Below are 25,312 nucleotides of genomic sequence, written 5' to 3' on the forward strand. Positions count from 1 at the left end.
GCTATAGCATTACATGCTGAGCTACTGTGGGGGCTACAATGGAAACAAAAATATAAACTTTTTTTCAGTTATTACTCATGAAAGTTGTGTCCAATCATCATCCAACTATTTATCCAATAGCCTATCATAGGGAATTTGGACCATATTATAGACAGCATAGGGCAAAAGGGAGGAGAACACTACGGATAGGATGCACATCATGTCCTATTGTGTCAATTTACTTTTCTATAAGCTTGCAGTATAATGCCATCTAGTGGCAATAATGAGTAAATGCACGTTAATGTAAAACCAAATTTTAACGCAGGACTAATGGAAAAAAGAGACATACAAATAAATAAATAAATAAATAATAGAACCTTTACATAAATAAGATCCAGGACAGGTGTCTTTCGACTTGGCTCTGTGGACCAAATCCTTAGGCACAACGCTACCTGAACACATGGTTTTAAAACAATATATCATCCTTTACAGAAACGTGAGACCACGGAAAAAAGACTAATTTTCTTTCACAATAAATATAATTTTAATTCCTGAGTCTCCCTTACATATGTTTATAACCGAAGCCTTCAGTGAGAACACCTGTGGTAGTTGCATATAATTTTTTTTGGCAGCGATTACACGGGACCATTATTAAAACTTATCTCAGTGGGACGATTTATACATACAGTCTGTGCAAACGCTGGGGGTGTCATGGCGAAAAATGAAAACAATTTTAATTCTTTTTATTATTTGGTTTTGAATATTCTTTTCATAGCTAAATGTCAAACATGCACATACACAACACCAGATGTAGCACTGGATAATCAAACCTGTGGAGAAAAATCACCTTGGCACAGTTAAATAGAGAGTTGGTAGACTGTCTACCATCGACATCCTACTAGTTTGTGTTTTATTACTCATTTTTTTTTTTTTTTTAGTATTATGTGACCTACAAAAATCAAATCAAGTGAAAGGTTCGCAAATGTACCCCTTTATCTTGCTTTGGCACGTAAATTTCAGCTGGGAATCCAAAGCAATACATGCATTCCACACATAATATCAGAGGTCTATAATTTGAAACAAGCAGAATGTAGTACCGGAACAGCCCCTTATTTTCAAAGACTAGCAAAATAAAAAGAAGCTTTAAAAAAAAAAAAAAAAGCTCTCGGATGGTTGTGTCGACTTGTTGAAAAAATTTGTAACGTGTGTGTCGGTCATATATGGTCTACAACTTGGTAATTTTCAAGTACAGCTATTTTAACAGCCATTTCACGTTTGGCACGTTTGTGCATGTGCATATTATTAAATTTTCCAAGAAACAAAGCCGCTGAGCTACACAACCTGTTGGTCTTATGAAAAACCTTTTGTTTTACTTATAATTAGCCGATTGATTTCTAGGATGGTCTGCATTTGTTCCTACTATACATCACTTTCAGCAATATACTGCGTAACCAGTTGTCATTACGTTTAGTTCAACACCTTTGGAAACAGCGTTCGGCACCCTATTTATTCCTCTCTCGCATGCTTCATGAGTACCCCAGTAAAGCATACTGGGAGTTGTAGGCTGCACCGTTTTTCCTCCCTCACTGGTGTTACAAAATCCACCTTAAATGCACCTCAGTAGACATTTCCTTGTTATGCAGATTAAAGTATCACCATCACGGGATAAGGATTTCGTTCTGGAGCGCTCCGCGTCCGACGTCGCACTAAACTAGCCTGCTTGTTAGCCGCGAGCTCCGTCGCCGACACTGCCTGGATCGGCATCAGAAATGAATCATACCCTTTAGGGGCATGTTCCTGAAGGCGATCTAGCCAGCCTACAGAAAAGAGAAAGCAGGGGCCGCCTAACGTGGCGGCGGAGGAGCCCCGCGGAGAAGCGGCGCGCGCGCCCGCACTCCCTCGCACCTAGACGCCAGCGCCGGTCGGGGGCGCCTCTTCGGTGTGGGTGGGGCCTTCCAGTTCCTTAATTCGCTGCCAGAAACACCTCTTTGCTCATCCGCGCGGCTGAAAGAAAGAAACCGAAAAAGGGGGCGGCGATTCTGCCTTTTTTCTCCCCTCTCGGCTTTTTCTTTTGGTACTCTTCTTCCGAACCCCTGTCTTCCTTTCTGCTCAACATGGCTACTCTCTCAGCCTGGTTTTGGAACGAGAGGTTCTGGCTTCCTCATAATGTGACTTGGGCGGACCTTGCGGACCCCGCACCCGGAGTGGAGTACCCTAAAGCCGTACATCTGCTCTCCGCCTTGCCGCTGGCTGCGCTCATTTTCGTTGTCAGGATACTTTTTGAAAGGTATGTATCGGCTGGGCGGGGGGAAACCCGACCGAACCCGGGCACCGCCGCGAGGAACGTGTGCGCCCTCATTCACATATAATGAAACCGATTTTTTCCCTTTATACTAACCAGCATGTGCGGGGCCGCTCGTTAATTATGTCCTTCATTTGGCTGGGAATCAGTGATCCTCCCTGGATGTTTAGCAGGGCAGTCAGCTTTGTTGAACAACAAAAAAAAGAGTCGTGCGGCTTGTGAAGAAGGTATGGAGATCGTGGTTAACTCGCCAGTCATATTTTCTTGACTTGGGGTGATGTAAGTTAACCAGCAACTTATCAGCGAGGTACATGTCACCATCACATGGCTGATAGGAAATCTAGGCAATCCGAGGCGACAATCCCATATTGCGGGCCGGTATCTCTTATTAGGGCGACACCGTACGACGGTCATCGTATTCTTTTAATTACATATAACGCATCCTTATAATTCCTGAATTATGTCAGTATTCCAGTATGGTTTTCCAGCATAAGTTTACCGTGTATCTTTAGGTTGCTTTAACTTTAATGTTGCCATCTAGATTAAATAAATAAAGACTTTGATTGTGGGTGCTGGAGTCGTCAATAAATTGAAACCATGCGTCGTTTTTTTCCCTTGTCAGATGGGCAGACCATGCTTCGCTGTCTTGTGATCGGGCATGTAATTACAAACCGTTGACGTTCACGGTTTCTTTTTGATTAAGATCTACACCTTTTTTAAAATGGGCTGGATCTGCGATCGAGTCGGAAGGGCTTCATCCTGATATGATGAAATCTAGATTTAATCGTATAAGGAATGAAAAATCCGTGCTCATCCCACCCAAATCACTAGTGTTATGTTGATTTCAAACTCCTAACTGCAAACTACTGTCTTGTAAGCATGTGGCTGTAATATATTATACCTTTTAGATCGTTTTATAAGTGACTTGTGACTTCTAATGAAGTGTGTTTATAGCCTCGGAAGATTGAACTGGATGTTTTCTGCGTGACTAACAATTTGAAGGGGCAGCACACCGGTAGCAGACACAAACCTGCGCCCCAATGTACTTGGTGGCCTCTTGGTTTTTTCCAGTTCATCCATTTGCAGATCCGTTGGCATGGTAGAAACGTTTATGAAGATGTTAACTTTAACACTTTAGTATAGAAGACGTACAGTTTTGTATTACAGTTTTTGGATAACTCTTGAACCGGAGCTATGAAATGGCAAATATTTAATTGCTGTTCTCTGCCACTTAGATTTTCAGTTGAGATAAATATCACGTATTATTGTTTTATGTAAAACCTGCCTTATTTCCAGTATTCAAAGAGGTCAAATGTTCCAGTCCGGCAAATCCTGGGGAAGGACATCAATCTTCAGCCCTGGTTTTGTGGTCATTATTACTTACTGAGGCTGTATATGCAGTAATGAACCAGCTTCATTTTACATTACTTTGCCATGATTGTTGCTAAACCATCATTTTACTGACTGGTTAAAAAAAAAATCTCTTACAACCACTTGTCACTCAAGGTCTGTTTTTCACAGCGGTTTTTGACCCTGTTCTGTCAAAGACCAGGCCTAGCCATGAATTTGGTAATATTCCCATGTTATGCAATATGCTGGTAGGTTATGTCACAGTAAAAGTAATCAGATAAACTTTTTGGACCCTAATGAGTCAAATCTAGCAGCTTACAAAGCCCTGTTGCTCTCTAACATGAATAAAATCGTGTCTCTACAAGAACTGAACCACTGGGTCTCCTGTCCTTTCAAATATACCCCAAATTTGCTTTATACCCTTAGTTATTAATTTCAGGTGCACAGGAGGCTTGTAGATACACTCTCAAAACGTCCCTGCCCTCCCCCACCTTCCCAATGCCCAAAACCCCAAAGACGTTAACTGTATGCAAACAATATGTTGCTTTATTATTGTTGCTTTTTACTTTGTTTTGGTTATGTTTAGGCAGGACAGCCATGTAAATGATGTGGCAGTGTAGGGGTGGCCAGTCATATCTCAAAAGGACCGCTGTGTATGCAGGTTTTCACGGCAACTTCCTAATTAGGTTACCAATTAGAGGACTGATTGGCTGAAGAGTCCTCGCACCTGGGTTTGAACAGCTGACCTACAGGTTATCCCAAAAACCTGCATACACACCGGCCCTTTGTGGATAAGATTGGCCAGCCCTGCCCTAGCGACTGTCAGCATTTCCTGAAGCGCACACTGATTCGCATTGTTTGATTTAGGATGTTAAAAATCTATGTATAATTTAAACTAGTGTCCCACTCAGGGTGGTTGCCAACCTTGTGTCCCATGTTGCGTGGGAGGGGCTCCGGCTAACAGAACGGCCCTTTACTGGATGAGCGGTTAGGGAAGAAGGGGTGGGCGTGTGTAATGTCATCACTGTTTTGTGTTTGTTAGTATTTGAAGCAGATAAATATCTGAGGTTGCACTGTTCAGCCAGAAGCGTTTGTAGCTTCAGAGTGGGTGAACAGGTGAGGGTAGCGCTCCTGGCATTTTCCGTTTCCCTTTTTTTACACTAATTCATAATTTGCCCCCCCCCCCCAGCATGGTATTTCAGAATAGCTTGTCTGCAGAATGGACTGATGGATTTTTTGTGCTTCCTGGAGACAAACAGGAGTCTTTGGTGAGGGGACATTTCCGAACAGGGTTACGCAGATGCCCTTACGGACTTGATGATGCTACACCAAACAGAATTTTGTGTACACACACGCACACACATGCTAGGTACTGAACTAACTCACTAAACCGTCTTATTTCATCCACTTGTCCTCTAATGCTGAGAGAAACTACTTTTTGTTGAAAATAACCCCATGTTATGTAGCTCAAAGTTGTCATACCTCTTAACCCAACAAGCCATGTATACATGATGTTTTTTTTTTTTTTTTTACTGCGTGGGCATCTGTTTTGTGTTTGAAGTTATTGTCAAATCTTTCAGTATGAGAAAATTAAGCTTTTGAGGGCAACGATACTTTCTCAATTAACTGAATTAGTTAATTAGAGCTGAAAGCACAGGCTTCCTGCTACGTGTGGCACTAAGGTTACAGGAGGACGCCCTGTTCGTAACAGGAGACATTAACGCAGCGTCTAAGGTGCCCTTCTCTGTTGTCACGGCGCTTTTCGTCCCCAATTCATCCTGCCCCTCCTGTGTTGTCCTCTAAGATGGTCGCGTCAGCCAGCCCCGCCAAGGGAGTCACCCAAAACCGAGAGTGAACACCCTGCACCCGCATTAATGGCGCATTTAATGTGGCCATTCCCGCTGCCTGAGTGCTTTATCTTCTCGTAGATCTTTTCTAAACGGCTCATTAGATTAATGATCGATTCACTAGGCTGTGTGGTATTTGGGTTTGAGGAGGTCTAACACACCTACTGGCATTGAACACAGTATTGTAGCAGACTACTGCATATTCTGCTCATCAGATCAAGATAATATTGCAAGGACATGTGAGGAGCCGTCATGTAAATTTCGCTCTATTCAAATTAAGCTGTCCTTATGTTCTGGGGGTAAAATACAGGTCTGTAGAAGCAACCATTTTGGGGCAGTTTGGTACAAGACTAGGAACTTTATCCTTGGCTCTTTAGCATGTTGATTGATTCCCTGTTGAGTTACGTGCTTTGACTTGAGGCAGTGACCAGTTTAGCCACAGATCAAATTGTGCCTGCTGTAAACCAGCTTAAGGGTAGAGAATGGTGTTGCACTATGATTCAAGTTCTGCTGCCCCAGAGCAGAAGAAAATGGTAGGAGAGATGGCACCTTATTTAGTGCTTCTGATGGTCTGCAGGTGTTACCCCCATCCTGTTAGATTAATCCAGGCCAAGATGGACAGCTCACTTTAGTTTCACCCACTGTGGTTTCGGGGTTGGGCTACTGGATTCTTGACTTAATGAGGGTTTTGAGGCTTCTCTATCTTACTGTTGGCAGAGTGAGGACATCGTTTGCCTGCAGTAAGTAAAGCAGCAAGCAGGCTGAACAGACAGTATGTGATTGATCCTAACAGCTTGGCTATCTGGATGACTTTCAGATGCTGTTTGGCTCCTATGATTCATGCTGTCGGAGTGATTAATATGCTGCTCATTTCCGGAGTAATAACGACCCTCTAGCCCCTTAGCTAGATACACCCTGCTAGCTACGATACTGCCCACAGGGCATCTGTCATATAAATAACTGGTATTTGGAAACATCCCAGCACAGAAAATGTCATCAATGAGGATTGAAAGTGATAGGTTTGCTGGCCGACGAAACCCTTCACCAGGGCTGATGTGGGCACCGTTGTGCCCGATGCCCAGTTTCCCACTGCTTGTTCCCACCTTTGCGAGACCTGTCACATGTCTGCTGGGCAGAAACTCCACTTACTCCTGCTATTGGCCTGATCTGTTGACTTGCCTTCCCCTGTTGCTGATACCCATACGTTAGATCTTCTATCCGTATACTTCATACATGCACGTGAATCACACGACCACTCAAACATTTAGAAAAATTACAAATAAATACTGTGGCTTATATCGTGTCATTTCCTATCACACTTATATATTTTGATTTAAACCAATAGTTTTCCCACTGATTGACTCTCGTGTTTTTTCCAGGTTTAATTTATATGGTTTTGTTTTACCCGTTTTGTTGGTTTGTACGGTAGTTCAGTATCGATAAAGCACACTATGCAAAAAAAAACACTGTTGTACTGAAATTCCTGAAGTGCCAGTTATGACAGCTTCACTCCACTTCAGGTTCAGTAAGATTGCAGAAATTGCGACAGGCTTGAATGTCCTGTTCGGGGAGGTTTCCGTTTTGGCACGGTGAACATAAATGTAGTTGTATATGCAGTCACGTGACTTAATTTATATGCTGAATAAGCCTTGCATTTAGTTTGCATTTGGAAATATAAGCGAATGCCAAGGAATTTCCCTGAAAGAGAGGATGTAAATATATATGGTGAGTTTCTTGGGGGGTAGAGAGCGAAGCTTTGGAACTGTTTTTTAATTTCAGTTGAGGTTTTTGCAGACTTAGCTGGCATTTGTTAACATGTCAGTATTTGTTGAAGTCGAATGTCGTGCAGTAATGTGAGATCGTGGTACTCCTGTTAGATAGGTAGGTTGTCCGTCATTCTATAACATTCAGTTAACTTCTTCAGGAACGGACCTGATCTGATGCCCAGTGGCTTGGTGGCCTGTGACCATTTATAAGGATGACATTGGTGGCATTGGGCAAGTATGGAGGAAGGCAGGAGGTCACACAGGATTGGCAAAGTGTGAAATTCGAAGGTGACCGTAATGATGACCGTAATATAGGGTCCCAGTTTTGATTATTAAAGTGTAGTATACATCCATCCAATTTCCAGCTGCTTATCATAGTCAAGCTTGCTTGTGTGTGTGTGTGTGTGTGTGTGTGTGCGCGTGCGCGCATAACATTATACACTAAAGAATGCAGTCAGTGCAGCTGTTTATTTTATTTTATCTCTCTATACTGTTGCTTGTGGAGATCAGAGAAAAGCATGAAAATAATTGTAATCTAATATGACACTTAGAATAAATAATGAGCCCTAATGGCTATAGACAGTGGCACTTTAACAAACTGTTACAAACAAATGGAGTGTAGGATTCATTTCTAAATCCTAAAGAAACTACTATTTTCTTCCTTGGAGGTAACATAACACGTAAGGAAATGCTTCCAGCTCTTGGCCGGGTTGAAATTTTTATTTGATGAATCATCTCTGAACTATGGAAGCAGACATATCCATTTAATACCATCCCCAGGAGGTGTTTCCTACAGTTTCATTATATTGCATACCTTGGGTGACTTGATGCTGTTTGAGTACAGAAACGCATACACACGTTTGTATTCATGTCTTTGTGGGGACCATCCATTCATTTCTATGAGAAAAACTCTAATCTCACCAATGAAAACCCTAATCCCTAACCAGCCTGACATTAACCATAAGTAACCAATCAAAATACAGGTCTCTTGGCATGTTTTGTTTTTTGATTGCAGTCACAAATTTTTATAAAATTAAGTTTTCCCTTGTGATGACTGAAAAAATGGTCCCCACAATGTCAGAAGTTTTTTTTTTTATGGTCCCCACAATGTCAGAAGTTTTTTTTTTTTATATATATATCACATTGTATGGTCCCTACAATGTAATGTGTACAACACACATGCACACGCACACACATACACGCACACACAGGGCATAAATAAGTAGATATTGTTGTTGTGCATCAGAGTACTGAAGACATTGCATGTATAAACTGCACTCCCTTTGCCCTAGGGCGAATTCAAAACTCTGCACATCATAACCAGAAGCAGGAATCATAACCAGAAGTAGGAATGTTTCATCACATCACACCCATTCTCACGTCCCACTGCTGGCTTCCTGTTAAATATGGGATGCGGTGCCGGATAACTCTGCTCCGCAGTTACGGATCCGCTGTCTGGTCTCTGCTTGCCTGGCTCTGCTCGGCTGGTTAAGGGGACCATCCCAGGTGGGCTGGCGAGTCGCAGGATGCAGGTCGTCTCGTTATTCCTGGGATACATATGGAATTATTTGCATGGAGCTGTCTGCCAGGCTGCGTAGGGAATTCACCTAGGGCTAAAAGCTAGGCGGGAGTCCTACTGATTTACTGTGGATTACCATAGTTGGTTTTAGTTTACTGTTCAAATGAACCTGACGGTGTTGTTGCCGACGTATGTGATGAAGTATGTATATATGAATGTCGATCAAATTTCATCAAACACCTGATCCCTGAGTTAAGATCACACCTCATACCACTGGATGACCAAACCAATTCTGACTTGTGAATGGTTGGGTGGGCAGCCAGTAAGCCTTGGATCCTCCCTCCCCCTCCCCTCCACCCAAGCTTCCTTGTTCCCACATCTGCCCCAAATTTCCTCGCCTCTGTTGTCTGCTGGCATTTCTGCAGTTAAACATTCAACACTATAATATCAAACTGGTCTTGTGTCCTAACTTGCGCTTACAGGTTAGCTATATGGATGAATATATGAAAGTAATCTGAATTCAATTAAAGACTGATCTTAGCAGTGCCAAGTTAGCTGTGAAATTACTTGTTTAATTAACCCGAAATTAAACCTGCAGATAATGGGTTGTGTGGTAACGATTGGTTTGTGGATTTCACACTATAGTTAATGAAATGGATGCATTTTATATGCTTATTCCTCTTTTCCAGACCTTGACCTGAACAGTTTGGGCGTGTCAGCACTGCCAAGGCATATGTACGCACTTGGCATTTAATTAGTCTTGCCCTGGTCTTCGGCCCGTCGCCAAGAGAACCTGTTCACAACAGTCATTCCTCTGGGGCCAGACTATTCCCGTGGACACAGGGGAGAAAGGTTAACCTGTTGGTTCTGGAGCAGAGCTTCTAACAGTTAGACGGGATAATTACGAGGATCATACGCACCGAGGCAGCAGAACTGGTCATGTGATCACAGCTGGTATACGGCGCGCCTCTGACGAGGGTCTCTCTCCTTGTAAATTGGTAGACAAAGACTGTTTAGGCCCATCGATTGACCTTAAAATGACAGGGATACATAAGACGAAGTAAAAAAACAGATGACACCCTAGTCTCTAAATTTCGGATATAAAAATTGATATCAAAGTATGATTTCTTCTAGAAAACCTAGTATAAGTCTACTGTTCACAGTTCCCATTGTAATAATTGCGAATGTCACTTGTTTGTATGGCATTTCCTGATTTATTCATTATCATACATGCAATCCACTATATTATTATTTATACTGGGCCTGTACAGTCAGTCGATTCAGGCAGTCTGACAGAACGTATTAAAAGCACATTACAGCACTTGGTAATCATTAGTCAAGGTAGCGTTCAGTGCATATGGTCACATTTACATCTGAAGAATGTCAGGAGAAATCTGACCGCCCACATGGTCACAGAAAACATTTCTCACATCTCGCTGTGCAGACAGCGGATAATTCTGTTTTTGTTTTACACGTACAATAACTCTCTTGCTGATGCATTAAAAAGGATGTGTAGAAATGAGGCCATTTCCAGAAGTCTCTGTCAGTATTTTTAATTGAATTTCATACATTTTGTTGGGGGGAAAATTCTCACAGAGGGTCTGATTTGGCTTCGCAGTATTGCAGGTAAGCGATGGGTGATCCAGCGGTATGACCTAAGATACCAAAAATGCCGTTTTTGGTTTTAGTAATAATACACTTCATTTGTGGGAGCTTGTTTCTAATTTTCGATTTGCAGGCTTAGAGAAATAAAACGTGAAGACGGAGAGGTAGGGCAATCTGTTGGAATGAGCCAGACTAACTAGATCTGCTTTTGTCCTCCTGAGACACTGAACCTCTGTTTCCGATTTTCAGCTGTAATCGCATTATAACCGAACACGGCAGCTACGCATGACCCCATGTCCCACTCCACAGGGGACTAGGTGTTTTCCTTTACCGTTTCTGATCCCGTGCCCATAAACCCCGTCCGCCCGGTCATGGCGGCCTTGTGATGTTTTTGGCTTGAGAGGAGCTTCCTCTCTAGATGCCTTTTAGGACCTCTCGTGTTTTAACGGCATGTTTTCAACTGACGGGACCTGTTGTGTTTTAACGCCATGTTTTCAGCTGACAGGACCTGTCGTTGAGGCAGACTCCTCCCACTGTTGGCCTTTTCCTTTCACTTGCGTGCGTCGTCTTTTCTTATCGCTTGAAAACGGCACGGAAGATGGGCAACGTAGTAAAACAGAATATGACCTGTGCACTTCAGCCTGCCATGTGCGTTTTCTTTTTTCCTCCTAATTCTGGTTTTTCAAACCACTGACCCAATTTTTTATTATTATTATTTTTAGTCTTCGTGGGCTATACCTGCCACATCCTGATTTCTCCTAGACCTGTGACTGCAGCGAGTGTGTAGTAAGAGAAAGTCATAAGGAGTAGTGCAATTTTAACTAGTCTGAGGCTTATAGTGTTTATTGTGTTTCATTTTACTGTCAGTCATCATCCTTTTCATTGCTTCCTCCATACGGCTCCGCCTTTCAAAGCCAACCCCATGAAGATCAGCCCGTGTTCCGCGGCGAGCGTGACATGTGGGAAGGCATGGCTAGTAGATACCAGTGACACGGCTACTCGGGGCTGCTGCACGTTAATGGCAGGGCGTCTTTGCACCTTGCACCTGCGTGTTGAATGCCCCCATCCCCCCTTGTGTGCAGATTCATCGCGAGGCCATGCGCCTACATGCTGCGGATCCAAGCAGAGGCGATCAGGCGAGCCCAGCCCAATGCCGTCCTGGAAAAAGTGTTTACATCCATCACAAAGGTACCGGTCAGCCACGTGGCTCACATTCCCTACGACTGAGGTGTCACTCTGCCAGCTGGATTCTACTTTCCTCCATGTCCTACTATATATATGTTGCCTTTGGTTGGTCTGTGCTTACCCTTAACCCCCACCCCCCTGCGTTTATCTGCCAGTACCCTGACACACATCGCCTCAACGGCCTATCCAAGCAGCTAGACTGGGAGGTGCGCAAAGTGCAGCGCTGGTTCCGGCATCGGCGCAACCAGGACAAACCCGGCACCCTTACGAAGTTCTGCGAGAGCATGTAAGCACCGGACCGCTGCCTGGCTTTGCGTTTCCCAGCTTGTGTCCTCACTTTGACTGAGATATGCTTCATATATTTACCTAAAGATGCATTTTGCTGCACGTTGCGTCCCTGCCTGCATATTTTCTCTGTTTATTAGGTACACCTGCTCGTTTACACAAACAGCCTGCTCCTCGAAGCAGCGAATCATGTGGCCGCAACTGAATCATTGCAGCAAAAAAACATGGTCAGGCGCAGAGGCGGCGATCAGAGGCATCCCCCCCCCCCCAGGCCCGTCATGGCAGGGACCCATTGACAAATTTACCTAAGGGGAACCTTGGTAAATTTAACAGATTGCCCTTTTTGATAAGACCGTCGCGCAAAATTCGCAACAATTTATAGAGACTGCTCCCCCCCCAGCCCCCCTAGCCATCCTTCTTCAAGAGTTTCAGTTACTGTGTGGCTTATAGCTGATTACACTCCTGCATCGATCCCACACAGAGCTGACCCTGTGGCCTACCCCACTGCGAGCAATTATACTTATACACCGGTGTGTGTGTCGCACTGAAATTACACCAGCAAAACAGTAGTGGGCTGAGTGCAGGGAGTTTAAGATTTGCTAAAACATTTTTACCCTGTCATAGGAAATAAACTTAGCAAGCTTTGCAATTTTAATGATTGTTCCTTTTCAAGATTATCTAGTATACATTTAAAAATCAGTTTAAAGTTCACGGTCGCTGATGCATGGTCTCCCTGAGCCAAACATAATCACTTTCATAGTCAGTCATAGATGGGTTTGTGAGAAATTTATTTATTTTGAACTCCTTTTTTTGCGTGGTAACTAACAGGCTAGCAACAAACTTGCACCGTACTATAATCCCCTTAACTGGAAACAACAAAATATTTGTATAGGAAGAAGTGCGATGCTAAAATGTGTACAGATCAAGGCTGTTGTGGTCTGAATCGCCGCAATGAGTCACTAGATTTTTGTGGAGGTGCACATCAGGCTACGGTGTAGGCAGTTTAGGGTGCGCGGTTGCACGGTATCTACAGCATAGATTCTATGCTTAAGTATAAAGCAGCCTTAAGACATCTGATTAAATTGATTTTGAAAGTAGTGTGATTGTTGGTACCAGACGTGGTGGTTCTGCTTCTCAGAAACAGGCATCCTCCTGGGATTTACACAAACCACAGAGTCTGGAGTTTATAGAGATTGGTGCGATAAACAAAGAAAAACATCCAGTCGATGGCATTTCTGTGGCTGTAAACACCTTCTTATTGAGAGAGATCAGAAGAGAATGGCCGAAAGTGCAAAAACAACAGCCCCACGCCGAGTGGAGCTTAGGGTACCTGATACACACTGGCCACTGAGTATATAATTATTGAAAACTTGAAGTAGCATTCTGATGACAATATCGAAAACACACCTCCCATCCTATAGATGGAGCCAGCTGGATAAGAGACTACCAAACATGGTCAGGCCCTGGATGAAAATGCATGTTATGGATGTTTTCCAGGTTTCTGTGCACCTCTTTTAAAATTTATCTCCCATGCTGGAGTCAAAACACCACGCAGAGCGATGAAGATTGATTGCCCAGAAGAGGGATCTATCGATTCACTTTGCCATTTCCGTAGCAAAAAGAAAAGAGACTCGGAAGAGTATGAGGGTAGAAGTTTGTAACCAGGATGAGACCTGGCCTGTCTTGTGGTTAGTGGGCTGTTCGGCTTGTTCATACCTTCCCTTTTCTGCGTGATGAGTTCTCCCTTGTGTGTAGTGTTTTATTTTTTTTGGGGGGAGGGGGGTAGCTGGGCATTTTCTGCATCCCTAACATTTCTGAAATGCCTGATGTGCAGCTTCTCTGATGTTCTCCTGCCCCACACTTCCTGATTCGATGTGCCTGCCCTTTGAATAAGACAGTACTGCTACTGAAAACCCAGCAAGACCCGCCAGAGGGCATTACTTAGTTCAGCAAATTATGTTCCTCATCTGTATCAACGAGACAGGTCAAGCCTGGACTTTGTTTTATAAACATCCTGGAAGAAAAATGTCAAAGTAATTGATGCTTTTGTTTTCCCTAGGTGTTGTTCTCTGTTTCCAACAAACATTTTTATTTTCTCGTTATTTTCAGGTGGAGGTTTACATTCTACCTGTTCATATTTACCTATGGAATTCAGTTCCTATGGCAGGTGAGCTGAACTTTTCCCCACAGTGCAGATGAAAAGGGTGCGTCAATTTACACAGAGCTGAGATTGGAAAGTTAGTGAGAGAAAGTAGATTCCTGCACCTGAGTCAAATCTTAGCTCAGCCTAGCTTGGCGTCGCTCCAACATAAGGGAATTTAAAAAGACGTGCTGTTGACGGTATGAATGCATCAGCCAAGATATAATCATCTGTCATCTATTTCTGAGGTGTGTCTCTGTCTGTGATGCCTTGCTAGACTGATAATTCCTGAGTTTGCAAAGTGCCATTTATTTGCATGTATTTATTCCCATAAATTAACTCATATTAATGACTTTTGTTTATATATTTTTTTTAGTCTCCTTGGATGTGGGACACGCGAAAATGCTGGCATAACTACCCCTATCAGGTGGGCTTTAAAATCTGCATGCTTTTGTTTGTAGACTGTGCAATGTCCGTATCTCCAGGGAGCTGCTGCTCTTTCTCCCTTACTTATTACTACTAATATAGTAATAAAGGCAACAGGGGTTATAGTGGTTAAGGACATGAGCTCATCACCGGAATGTTTTTAGTTCAAGTCCCTGGAGGAGCCCCTGTTGTTGTGTCCCTCAGAGGGGCCCAGGAGCTCCAGTAGAATATTCAGTTGTGGGGACAGTGTGAGGCCCTTTGGGTTAGAGCTGTGATCAGTAGGACACGGGTTCAAAACCCAGGATCGGCAGAGTGATTTCATCTTTGGGCCCTTGAGCAAGGCCCTTAATCCCCAATTTCTACAGTGACTTGTTTGAGCCTACTTCCGTAAAAAATGTAGGTTGGTAAAATTAATCAAATGTAAACGTAAGTTATAAGCTGCTTTGGATGAGAGAGGGACAAGGAAGGAAATGTAAATCAGAATACAGAATGCAGAGATTGCAACCGTGAGAATGACAGAAACCGTCACCTGATCGGGATGTAGCCAGTCACGAAAGGCAGGCCTCCTCTGGAATAACACACGTGTGCCGCTCTCATTTGACTGTGTTTGTTTAACTACCTCCATCGCAGGTCCTCTCCCCGGGGCTCTATTACTACTACGTGACTGAACTGGCTTTCTACTGGTCACTCATGTTTTCCCAGTTCAGAGACATCAAGAGGAAGGTGAGATGGGTAACTGCCCCCTGCAGGCAGATTATGGGACAGCACCTCTGGGGGATGCTTTTTCTGTCTGCTTAAGATGGAGGGCTGGGTGTTTTTGCGATGGTGTCCTGATGTTTCCTTTATCCGGTGGTGCTTATCCCAGAAATTGCTTATTTAGTCCATGCCCAAAGCTGCGTGGCTAAAGTGAGCAGGTAATCGCTGTTGCTTTGCAAAAGCCACTTCTCTGGGCTGGGTTACCTGTGGCTGCCCCCCCCCCCCCCCCTTTCTGCTGTGTGGTTTAGTGCACACGGGCCTATGAGCTGGCATCTCACGCTCACTGCTCAATTGTTATCCGATACTTTGGATGTTAACTATAGAATGATGCAGATTAGAAACGGATGAGGGACAAAGTCAGTTAGCGTTCCCATAGAGAGGGTGCAGTGTTTAAAAGCGCTTCTCTCAGATGTTCCATTGAACTTTGTGTTTTTGCTCTTGGGAAGAGGAAGTGCCAGTTAAGGGAAATGACTGTCAGTGATGCTGCTCTCTGGATAAATATTAGTTCTTGCATTTCAAAGAAAACATACAATTTGTAAATGAAACGAGCGTTATGCCCTACAGAAACTGTAGGACAATGTCAGATAAATATTTCCCCTTCTCTTGGGGTCCAAATAAAAGTGCATGTGAAGCAGGAAAGAACTGTACGATTATTTACTTACAGAATGAAGGACAAAGTGCTCCTGTGTTAGAAACACAGGTTCGCTGTTCACCAAGCACAATGAAGCCCCTCCCACATCAGCACTGACAAGTACAAAACTGGTTGGTTGGGTTGTTTTGTAGGAGAACTGTTCATTAGGGACAAAAACGTGCCCCAGAACCTGTTCATGCTTAGTAATTAACTACCCGTTGACTTGAATGTTGATGTCATTCTCTGTTCTCCCCTCTGCCCATCACAGGATTTCCTCATCATGTTCATCCATCACCTGGCAACAGTCAGCTTGATCAGTTTCTCTTATGTCAATAACATGGTACGAGTGGGGACCCTGGTCATGTGTGTGCACGATGCCTCGGACTTCCTTCTGGAGGTGAGAGGTCTTCCGCTGCCTCAGAAATCCACTAGCTCTCACAAATAATTCTCAGTTTATTTGTTCTAACTTTGCAGAATGACAGTTTCATGTCTCAGTGATATACAATCTCCCCCCCCCTTGTTCTCCTTGTCAGTCTGCTAAGCTGGCTAACTATGCTAAGTACCAGCGGCTCTGTGACTCACTCTTCGTGTTGTTCGGCATGGTCTTCGTCACCACACGACTTGTCATCTACCCATTTTGGTGAGAGCGGCCACTGTGTGTCCAAATATCATTTATTGTTGACGTCATATATCTAATGCACAGAGTCGTATACTGAGGTGAAATGTCATTCTCATAAGTCACTAAATGAAAAAGTAATAAATAGAAAATAAATATCAACACACAAACATTACAACATAGGCAAGAAATATACTTAACTACCTAATTGGTTGGGAAATATTGTGCAAACTGGCATGGAGGAAAAATGTGCGATAAGTAGGTGTAGTTTCAGAGTTATGAGTCTTGAATTTTTAGTCTAAAGACTGGGAGGGGGCAGACTGTTCAGCAGGCGAATGTGTGTGTGTTTCTGAAGTTTGTGTCATTAGCGAGACAGGGGAAGGTGCAATAGCCAGAATGGCAGTAACCTGAGCAGCTGCGCTTGCTGTCCGGGTTGGGTTTAGGCTGAAGATCGTGCAGCTGCGACGGACTGAAATCCATCTCTGCGGGGGGGTGAGGGGGTGTCACACAATCACACAGCTAACCTGAGACTCAGCACATCCCCACTAGCTCACTAGCTTACTAATTTATTAATTTACTCCCAAATGGACTTTTAAATGGCAAATTACAGGAAACACAAGGAGCCGTGACTTTTTTTCCCCCACTTAATTTGAAATTAAATGCATTGCAAATTAATGCAGTCCGATTAACTGAAATAGATGTGACTGACACAATTTCAGAACTAAGGAGGGCTTGATTATAATTATGCAGTAATTTACAGGAAGATGATGATGCATGTTTTTAGGGAAGGGAAGGTGAAAGAGATTAGTGGTAGTGTTTTGGGGAGTTGTCAATGTCTCGGTGATAATCTTTACAGAGTAAGACATCAAGGCTTAGAACAGAGCATCTTAAATGGTTTTGCGTCACACCCTATTGGTCAATGAGTCGAAACCCAAACTCACAATGAAATTTGTCGAGTGCTGGGGTTGGGGGTGGATGGTAAAATTTGTCGACAGGAAGGATGGCAACCGTTTAGAGCATGCGTTGGGTTGAGCATGGGGCACTATGTAAAAGGAATGAGTGGATTGAAGATGTAGATTGAAGTCAGCTTTAATACAGATATTAATGAGGTTACATTCGGACGTAGTCCTTCTGGAGAGCACCTCCACAGCTGCTGACTCTCGTCTGTGCTGCAGGATCCTAAACACCACCCTCTTCGAGAGCTGGGCCATCGTCGGTCCTTACCCATCCTGGTGGCTCTTCAACGGGCTGCTGCTCGTCCTCCAGGTCCTGCACATCATCTGGTCGTACCTCATCGCACGCATCGCCTTCAAAGCCATGCTGCGTGGAAAGGTAATGCCTCAGCGTGTCGGAACGTTCCGTCTCCACATGTCCGCTCCTCATCGTGGCTCTGATTTCTTTAGGAAATTAATACTGGGCGGCAGTCTGCTCACTTCAGTAGTAATCTGCTGGTCAGGAAGCAGGTTTTCCTGAGGGTTTTGGCTATGGGTCAGTTTGAGTAAATAGTATAATTTCTCATAAGTTACACAAGATAGAGTATTTTATTACACCTAAAACACTTGCTTATTGTTGTCCAATTTCTTGCTAATCTCCGTGTGGTGTTTCACCTTCTCTCCTTCTTGCCTGCTCTTTCTCCACAGAGAGGGGTCTCCCTTCCCTTTCCCTCCCCGATGGTGCAAGGATTCTGTCTCTGTCTCTTATCTGAGACCTGTCCTCACTCGCTCTTCCTTTAGCTCTGGCACTCTCTCTCTCTCTTGGTCTCGGGGAGCCTAAAGCATTCGCTTCTGCCTTTTGCCCTGCTGTAAGTTTGACCCTCTGTGCTTCCACTCCTCTGACGTTCTAGATCACCAGCTGTAACTGGCTAATTGTGTTTTTTTTTTTTTTTAAAAAAAAAAAAAAAAAAAAAAAGCTTTCTCACTTCACATTGTTGCCTTCCCCTGCTTCAACGCTGAAGCACCTAGCCAGCTGTCACTAATGGTACAACTCCACCTTGTGGCAGAAATCACACTGGCTAGGAATTTTATGTTTGTACAGTATGAGGTCACGTCTCCTAGCAACCCTGCCCCATGGCCTAGCCATTTTTCCCACAAACAATGCCAGGTGATATTTTAGGGAGAAGTACAGTGATGGTTTATGGTTTTTATGGTCCTATTTTTATACTGGAAGATTAGAACATCTTGTATTTCTTTGTGATTAATAATGCCCACAATCTTAATTTATTCTAAATACAGGTTTCTCATCGGGGTGTATTTAAAGATTTGTATGCTTTGTGACACAGGATAGATTTTTTTTTTTTTTGTATTTAACCAAAAAATGGGATTGTAACCCAAAAAACACATGCCTTTGAAAGCATTGTTAAATTGTACAGGTCTGATTTGAATTTGGCCAAAAAATTCATCAGTAATATATGTTGTATATGAATATTGTTGTGCAGTCCCTTAGAGCAGTAGTTCTGAGAACTGATCACACCCCCCTCCATTCCATATATTTGGTGTATATTCCCCCAGCAGTTGTCAACTTATTACCCCTGCTGTGATTCTTTTAACCGATTCATATTAAAAAAAAAAAAGCAGAATAGTTTTTTTCCCTTTTGGTATGGCGCTCTCACATCAGGTCTCCCTTGTTATTTTAACCTTTCCCCTACTGCTGACAGGTATCTAAGGATGACCGCAGTGACATAGAGAGCAGCTCAGAGGAGGAAACAGAGATCACTAAGGACAAGACAGTTCCGTCGCCCAAGGGCGAGAACGGAACCAATGGCCACTCCGTCACGGCCGCGTGGGCACAGGACCATGGCTCCTGGGGGGAGCAGTGAGGCAGAGCACACCTCCCTTCCAGTGGATCCTCGGACGAAACACCTTCTCTCCATGTCGGTGCCTCCCTCTATTCGACAGTCCTGAGCCTCATTGAACACTTTAAACCTCTACCCACCCCTCTATCACAATTTCAAGACTGAAAAAAAGAATGCATGGAGTACAACAATGGACAAAAAGGATGGGTGCAAAGGCAATGAGGTTAAAGATAGCTGTGGAAACCAAAAAAAGGAAGGACATTTCCCAAAAATGAAAAATGAATTGATGTCGTCTCTCACTTCACTTTTTACTGAAGTCAGGGGGGATTTCCTCCCTCTTATTGGTCAAATGTACTTGAGTTTTTTTTATTATTATTATTATTATTATGATGCTGTCGTCTTCGTTTTGTCTTTTTCAGCACAAGGTTATTAAAATGTTTAATATTGTAATTCTTGCTTGGGTCAAATCTCAGTTTCGAAAAGTAAATTCCCATGTTGCTTTAGTAAGATCTGAATGTGTTCGTGTCAATCAACATGATGTGCATTACTGATGAGTAACTGCAGAGCTGGATTGACTCTGGGCATGTTGGCTTTTTGTCCTACCTCGCTTCATAATTGTTTTCAATATTATCAACCTTTGGATGGGGATGTCACCTCACTGCATGATAATCAACTGCTAATTTATGTTCTTTGTGTTTTTTTTTTTTTATTTTAAATCCAGCAGACACTGGCTTTGCTGGAGGAGGATGATCTTGATTAATACATACCATGTCGATATTTTTCTTAAATATCAACCTGGACGTGTATGTTGCTGGTCCACATCTTAAAATAATATTTTTAATGCTGTCACCCCTGTGTGAGAGCTTTTGTTATGGATTAAACACATTAAACTAAATGCCACCTTTATCAATCTAATTTTATTTAGGTCCTTATGCTCTCCTGCTATACACTCATTTTGAACATCCACTGAAGTCCATGGTTACTGGTACATCTTCACAAAGATCCTGAGAGCTTGGCTATTGTACAAACGGCTTCACTCTTTACTTCTCGATATTTGCCCAAGAGAGTTCATGTCTGACTCTACCTTTACAGAGGCAAAGTAAAAACATGCAAAAAAAAAAATAATAATACATTTACACAGATTGTGCAGGTCGACGTTGGGCGTCTCAGTCCGATTCCGTCTGGTTCTCTGCCGCGGAACGGAGCGCCTTTTCCTTCTGCATGTAGCGGTATCCTCGCAGAACACACAGGTAGCCGCCATAGACCGTCAGCAGCATCATGGAGCCCGAGAACACGCGGTACCCCACGTCCGCCAGCCTCTTTGCCGTAACCATGGTGACGCTCCTACCGACGACAAACGGAATTTTAAACAAGTGGCACAGGACAATCTAACAGGCAGTGCCAATCATATTCAGGTATGGCATTCATATCACAATATAAGCACACACTCCTTCCATCTAAGCATCAATTAGCGAGTCTAACAGCAGAAGCCAATGAAACATGAATGTCCCTATGCGACACGTAATACACGATCATAGGATATTGTTATGTTTTCATTACAACTCGATGCTTTCAACCCGCCACATTCATTTTTTAGCCTAATAAGGACCATATGAGCCTGATTAAAGTAGAGCTGGAATGAAAACATTCGGGCAGGGAGGGGGGTGCCAGGAACAACATTGAGAACCACTATGTTACATTAAGCTAGATGACTCTGCTGCATTGCAGTGTGATTAGCTGAACTATCATTCCAGTCTTTAGATACAGATCGGGTGAAGGTCTGCATTCATGAGCAATCAATATATCTCAAACTTATCAGCCCACCAACGACGTATGTCGCCATGAAGAGGCTATATACGCGTCTTCAAAATGTCATTCAATGCACACGGCTTCTATTTTAAAATACAATGCAAGTGCTAACTTTATAGTGATGTTTCCAAATAAATGATTTAATTGCTTACATAATATTGACCATAGTCATGAATACAGCCAACTGTAACAAACCAGTTAGCCGAATGTTTCAAAGATTCATACGTAATTCACAGGAACCTACGGATAGCTATAAACGAATAGATAAAAAACGAGGCCCAGAAGATGTGATGCTACCCGTAAGTGACAAGAAATCCTGCCAGTGTTAATCACCGCATATGACCACTACCTTCTCCCTTAGCAAAGTCGCCACAAATGCTAAGTGGCTAGCAAGTTTTCAAGTAGTGTTTTATTTTTTAAAATAGAATTACTGTCAAATCAAAGTGCACGCCACACTAATGACCAATTACAGAGTATTTTTACAGTATTACACTTTACCTCTATTATCAAAAAAGGCGTTAATGATCTTCACAGTCAATGTCAGGGTGAACGCAAACACAAGACGCAGCCCACGGCGGAAATGCGATGTTAAAATACGGGTACTCCGAAGGGACACACTTTGCAATACCAAGAGCATCTGGTTGTTGCCAGCAAAAACTTTTAAAAGGTTCCCTACAGTGGTGATTTAGAGTTTAGTGCCAATCATAAATTCACAAGTTTATTTCCAATACTTCCTGGGAATGAAAAGAAAGAAATTTATTACCAGACGGGTCGCGGGGCATTCGGGCTTATTCTTGGTTCTTACAAAATCCTTCGGGCCTCGTTTGGATTCATTCCTGGCTGAAGCTCAGTCCCGCAATTAATCCGAATGAGATTCGAATGATACTATTAGCTCACACGTATGAACTTTACTAATGAAAAATGACAATGAGAAAGTGGGAATGGACAATCATTCAGCATTGTGGAGCTCAGGGGCATGCTTACACTGACATTTTGACAATTTATCTAAACTTTTTGACTCATGGTTAAAATGATGCTGATTGTACTTTTCATTTTGGTGACACTGACAAATTCATTGGTGGAATGATTTGCTTTTAAGACAAGGTAATTGTTACAGGCTTTTGCAGCTAAACTACAGTGTTGTGCTATATGCATGAACTGTTTTGAGAAATGCACTTGTAATGTTGAAAAGTATGTTTCATGAAATGTGCCATCTTCGGACCAGGGTGGGGATACATCGCTCTCCTTCCAGGGCTCCCCAGATCTCCAAATAATATAACTTGAAATGTTAGTCTTTCCCTCGTCTTGTTACCCGGATGTGTCTTGGCTGGGGGTGTGTGTGTGTGATCCTACAGTATGGTGTTCTTTTGGTGATGCGCAGTGTTGTTTTTGCACCAAACAAACCTTTTGGAATTGTGGCCAAAAAGTCAAACCTTGGTTTCACCAGACCATAACACATTTCCCTCCTTGCTTTTGGGAGACCTGATGTATTTTTTTTTTCACAAAATTCAGCTGGACCTGGATGTTTTTCTTTGTAAGAAAAGGTTTCCATCTTGCAACTCTATCCCACAGTCCAGATATGTGGAGAATATGGGAGATTGTTGTCACATGTAGTACACAACCAGTACTTGCCAGAAAATCCTACAGCTCCTTCAGTGTTGCTGTAGGCCTCTTGACAGCCTCCCTGACCAGTTTTCCTCTTGTCTTTTCATCAATTTTGGATGGATGTCCAGTTCTCAGTAACGTCACTGTTGTCCCATACTTTCTCCACTTCTTATAATGACTGTTTTCACTGTGTTCCATGGTACATCTAATGCCATGGAAATTTTTTGTACCCTTCTCCTGACTGATACCTGTCAACATTGAGATCCCTTTGATGCTTTGTAAGCTCTCTGTGAACCATGGCTTTTGCTGTAGGATGTAACAGAGTAAATGTTAGGAAAATCCGACTAGGACAGCAGAACTTTATTTGAGGTTCATCAGAGTTACTTTAATTGATGGCAGCTGTGTACCCAAAAAGACTGAATGCTGTAGTTAAATCAAAAGGTGCTTCAACAAAGTATTAGTTTATGGGTGTGCACACATATGCAACCAACTTATTGTATGTTTTTTTATTTTTTATATCTTTCCCCGTAACAGATTTGTTTGTTTTTCAATTGAACTGTACAGGTTATAAGTCAAATTAAAGGTGGGAAACATTTTGAAATGATTTATTGTGATCTTATTTTTTATATCACAAAAACCTGACATTTTGACAGGGATGTGCACACATTTTATATCTACTGTATATGCCCTTCTTCAAAACATCATTTGATGCACACTTTTAAAATTAATGCATATAGTAATGTTCCCAGATAAGCAATTTAATTGTTTACATAATATTAACTGTAGTCATGAACAGGGGCCCCTTAAGGTGGGGGAAAGTTAGGACGATTCCAAGGGCCCCTGAGTGACAGGGGCCTAAAAAATTTGTAAAATAACTGGATTGGTCTGGACTGGGGGGCCAAATATAATATCCCTTCATAGGGCCCAAAATCTCCAGCAAAGCCCCTGGTCATTGACACAACCAACTGTAATAAACCAGTTAGCCAAGTGTTTGAAAGATTCATATGTAATTCACAGGAACCTACGGATAGCTATAAACGAATAGATAAAAAAACGAGACCCAGAAGATGTGATACTACGCGCAAGTGGCAAGAAATCCTGCCAGTGTTAATCACCGCATATGACCACTTCCTTCTCCCTTAGCAAAGTCGCCACAAATGCTAAGTGGCTAGCAAGCAGACATCCCAAGTCTCCCGGAAGTTCCGGGAGTCTCCCGCATATTGATAGCGGCTCCCTGATGCCCGCAAATTGAATAAAATGTCCCGGAAACTAGAGCAAGCACACAAGAGCATACGCGCGAGACAGTAACGTGTCCATCGCGCACTTCACAAAATCGCGCGCACGACGGAATGTGATAGAGAGAGATTGAGAGAGAGAGCGTGCGTATGTATGGATCCCTGCGTGTGTGCCTGTTCATGTAGCCCGTGCTAGACAGACAGCATCCTGATTGGTCTACTTAGCAAAATAAGCCAATCAGATTTCAGTGCGGGCCGGCTTTTATTTAACTTCTCGAGGACCGACGTTATCGGTTCAGTGGAGCCTTCGAAATTTAGTGTGCTGACTAGAAAAAATTAATTAACAAAAAATTATACATATGGCCAATGTAGAAATTCTCTTGTGTGAAATAAAGTAATTTCCCTTCTTGGCGGGGGGGGGGACCTCCCTGAAATGAGTTTTTGCAGGTTGGGATGTCTGCTAGCAAGTCTTCAAGTTTGTAAGTTTTTCTTAAAAAATAAAGTTACTGTCAAATCAAAGTCAAACCAATTACAAAGTGTTTTTACAGTATTACACTTTACCTCAATTATCAAAAAAAGGTGTTAATGATCTTCACAGTCAATATCAGGGTAAGAACGCAAACGAAGAAGACAATGCCAAAATACGGGTACTGCGAAGGAACATACTTCATCCTCACTCAGCAACCGCAATGTTTAAATGGTTCATTACAGTGGTGATTTTAGATTTTAGTGCGAGTCACTGCTTAGACCTCAAGAATAAATTCACAGGTTTATTTCAAATAATTCCTGTGAATGAAAAGAAAGAAATTTAATTACTTATTACCAGACGCGTAGCGGGGATTTGTGGCTTAGCTCTGGTTCTTACAAAATCATTCGGACCTCGTTTGGATTCGGGCTGAAGCTGAAGCCGGGGAATGAATCCGAATGAGACTCGAATGACGTCTTTCGCTCAGATGTTTTAACATCAATGCCTTAAATCTCAGAACCTCCAAATGGACATCTGCATATTAACATTATATAATAACATCTTATTATGTAAATGTTAAATAGACACTTATTTACGAGATGGCCGGTTAGCTCAGTTGGTTAGAGCGTGGTGCTAATAACGCCAAGGTCGCGGGTTCGATCCCCGTACGGGCCAATAACTTTTCTTTCCCTTGGTTTGTACAATTCTTTGTACTTTTATGTTACACTTTGAGGTGCTGGAAACTTTCAGATAAAAAAAGCATTTTTATTATGCATTTATAATATAATAAGAAGACATAAAAACATGACTACTAACTGACAGTGGTCACCCAGTAAGACTTTTCAGTCCGAATATTACCGGACATATTAGATATTTCTTTTACAGTTATAGCAGATTTAATTCCTTCGTTTTGGGCGTTTGAACAGCTTGGAATCAAAATGCAAGTACATATTATCTTTCAGCGAATTTTGAACTTCTTTCTGGGGAATGGGTGTAACT

The 25,312-nt window shown here is 42.7% G+C and overlaps 2 protein-coding genes and 1 non-coding gene across 6 annotated transcripts; 2 read left to right on the top strand and 1 right to left on the bottom strand.

Moving 5' to 3' along the window:
- The first annotated feature begins 1,537 nt into the window (after window positions 1–1,537).
- cers5 (ceramide synthase 5) lies at window positions 1,538–20,113 on the top strand. 4 transcript variants are annotated; one of them, XR_002836201.2, is made up of 11 exons: window positions 1,543–2,266; window positions 11,451–11,556; window positions 11,709–11,839; window positions 13,948–14,005; window positions 14,355–14,405; window positions 15,035–15,127; window positions 16,060–16,188; window positions 16,325–16,431; window positions 17,583–17,739; window positions 18,048–18,208; window positions 19,061–19,198. XR_002836201.2 is itself a non-coding variant. In XM_023795394.2 (10 exons), exons 1-10 carry the CDS (start codon window positions 2,094–2,096, stop codon window positions 19,220–19,222), a joined length of 1,167 nt encoding a protein of 388 aa, XP_023651162.1. In that variant the 5' UTR covers window positions 1,545–2,093; the 3' UTR covers window positions 19,223–20,113. The 4 variants fall into 4 exon arrangements, 2 of the variants coding, with proteins under 2 accessions (XP_023651162.1, XP_023651163.1); XR_011992642.1 differs by lacking the exon at window positions 16,325–16,431 and having other exon boundaries at window positions 1,538–2,266; XM_023795394.2 differs by lacking the exon at window positions 18,048–18,208 and having other exon boundaries at window positions 1,545–2,266; window positions 19,061–20,113.
- cox14 (cytochrome c oxidase assembly factor COX14) lies at window positions 20,097–21,624 on the bottom strand. Its single transcript, XM_023795396.1, has 2 exons — window positions 21,506–21,624; window positions 20,097–20,542 (listed from the first exon to the last, which is right to left on the bottom strand). Exon 2 carries the CDS (start codon window positions 20,530–20,532, stop codon window positions 20,365–20,367), a length of 168 nt encoding a protein of 55 aa, XP_023651164.1. The 5' UTR covers window positions 20,533–20,542; window positions 21,506–21,624; the 3' UTR covers window positions 20,097–20,364.
- Window positions 21,625–24,914: 3,290 nt separating this feature from the next.
- On the top strand, window positions 24,915–24,988 carry trnai-aau (transfer RNA isoleucine (anticodon AAU)). The gene has a single exon. It is a non-coding gene; the product is annotated as a tRNA-Ile (tRNA).
- The last annotated feature ends 324 nt before the right edge of the window (window positions 24,989–25,312 follow it).

This window comes from Paramormyrops kingsleyae, chromosome 8 (genome assembly GCF_048594095.1).
Source record: "Paramormyrops kingsleyae isolate MSU_618 chromosome 8, PKINGS_0.4, whole genome shotgun sequence".
Classification (NCBI taxonomy): Eukaryota; Metazoa; Chordata; class Actinopteri; order Osteoglossiformes; family Mormyridae; genus Paramormyrops; species Paramormyrops kingsleyae.

Coding starts and splice junctions, on each gene's coding strand:
- cers5 (XM_023795394.2), top strand. CDS start 2,094: ATGGCTACTCTCTCAGCCTGGTTTTGGAACGAGAGGTTCTGGCTTCCT. Junction 11,557..11,708: donor TGTTTACATCCATCACAAAG/GTACCGGTCAGC, acceptor TTTATCTGCCAG/TACCCTGACACACATCGCCT. Junction 14,406..15,034: donor GGCATAACTACCCCTATCAG/GTGGGCTTTAAA, acceptor CCTCCATCGCAG/GTCCTCTCCCCGGGGCTCTA.
- cox14 (XM_023795396.1), bottom strand. CDS start 20,532: ATGGTTACGGCAAAGAGGCTGGCGGACGTGGGGTACCGCGTGTTCTCG.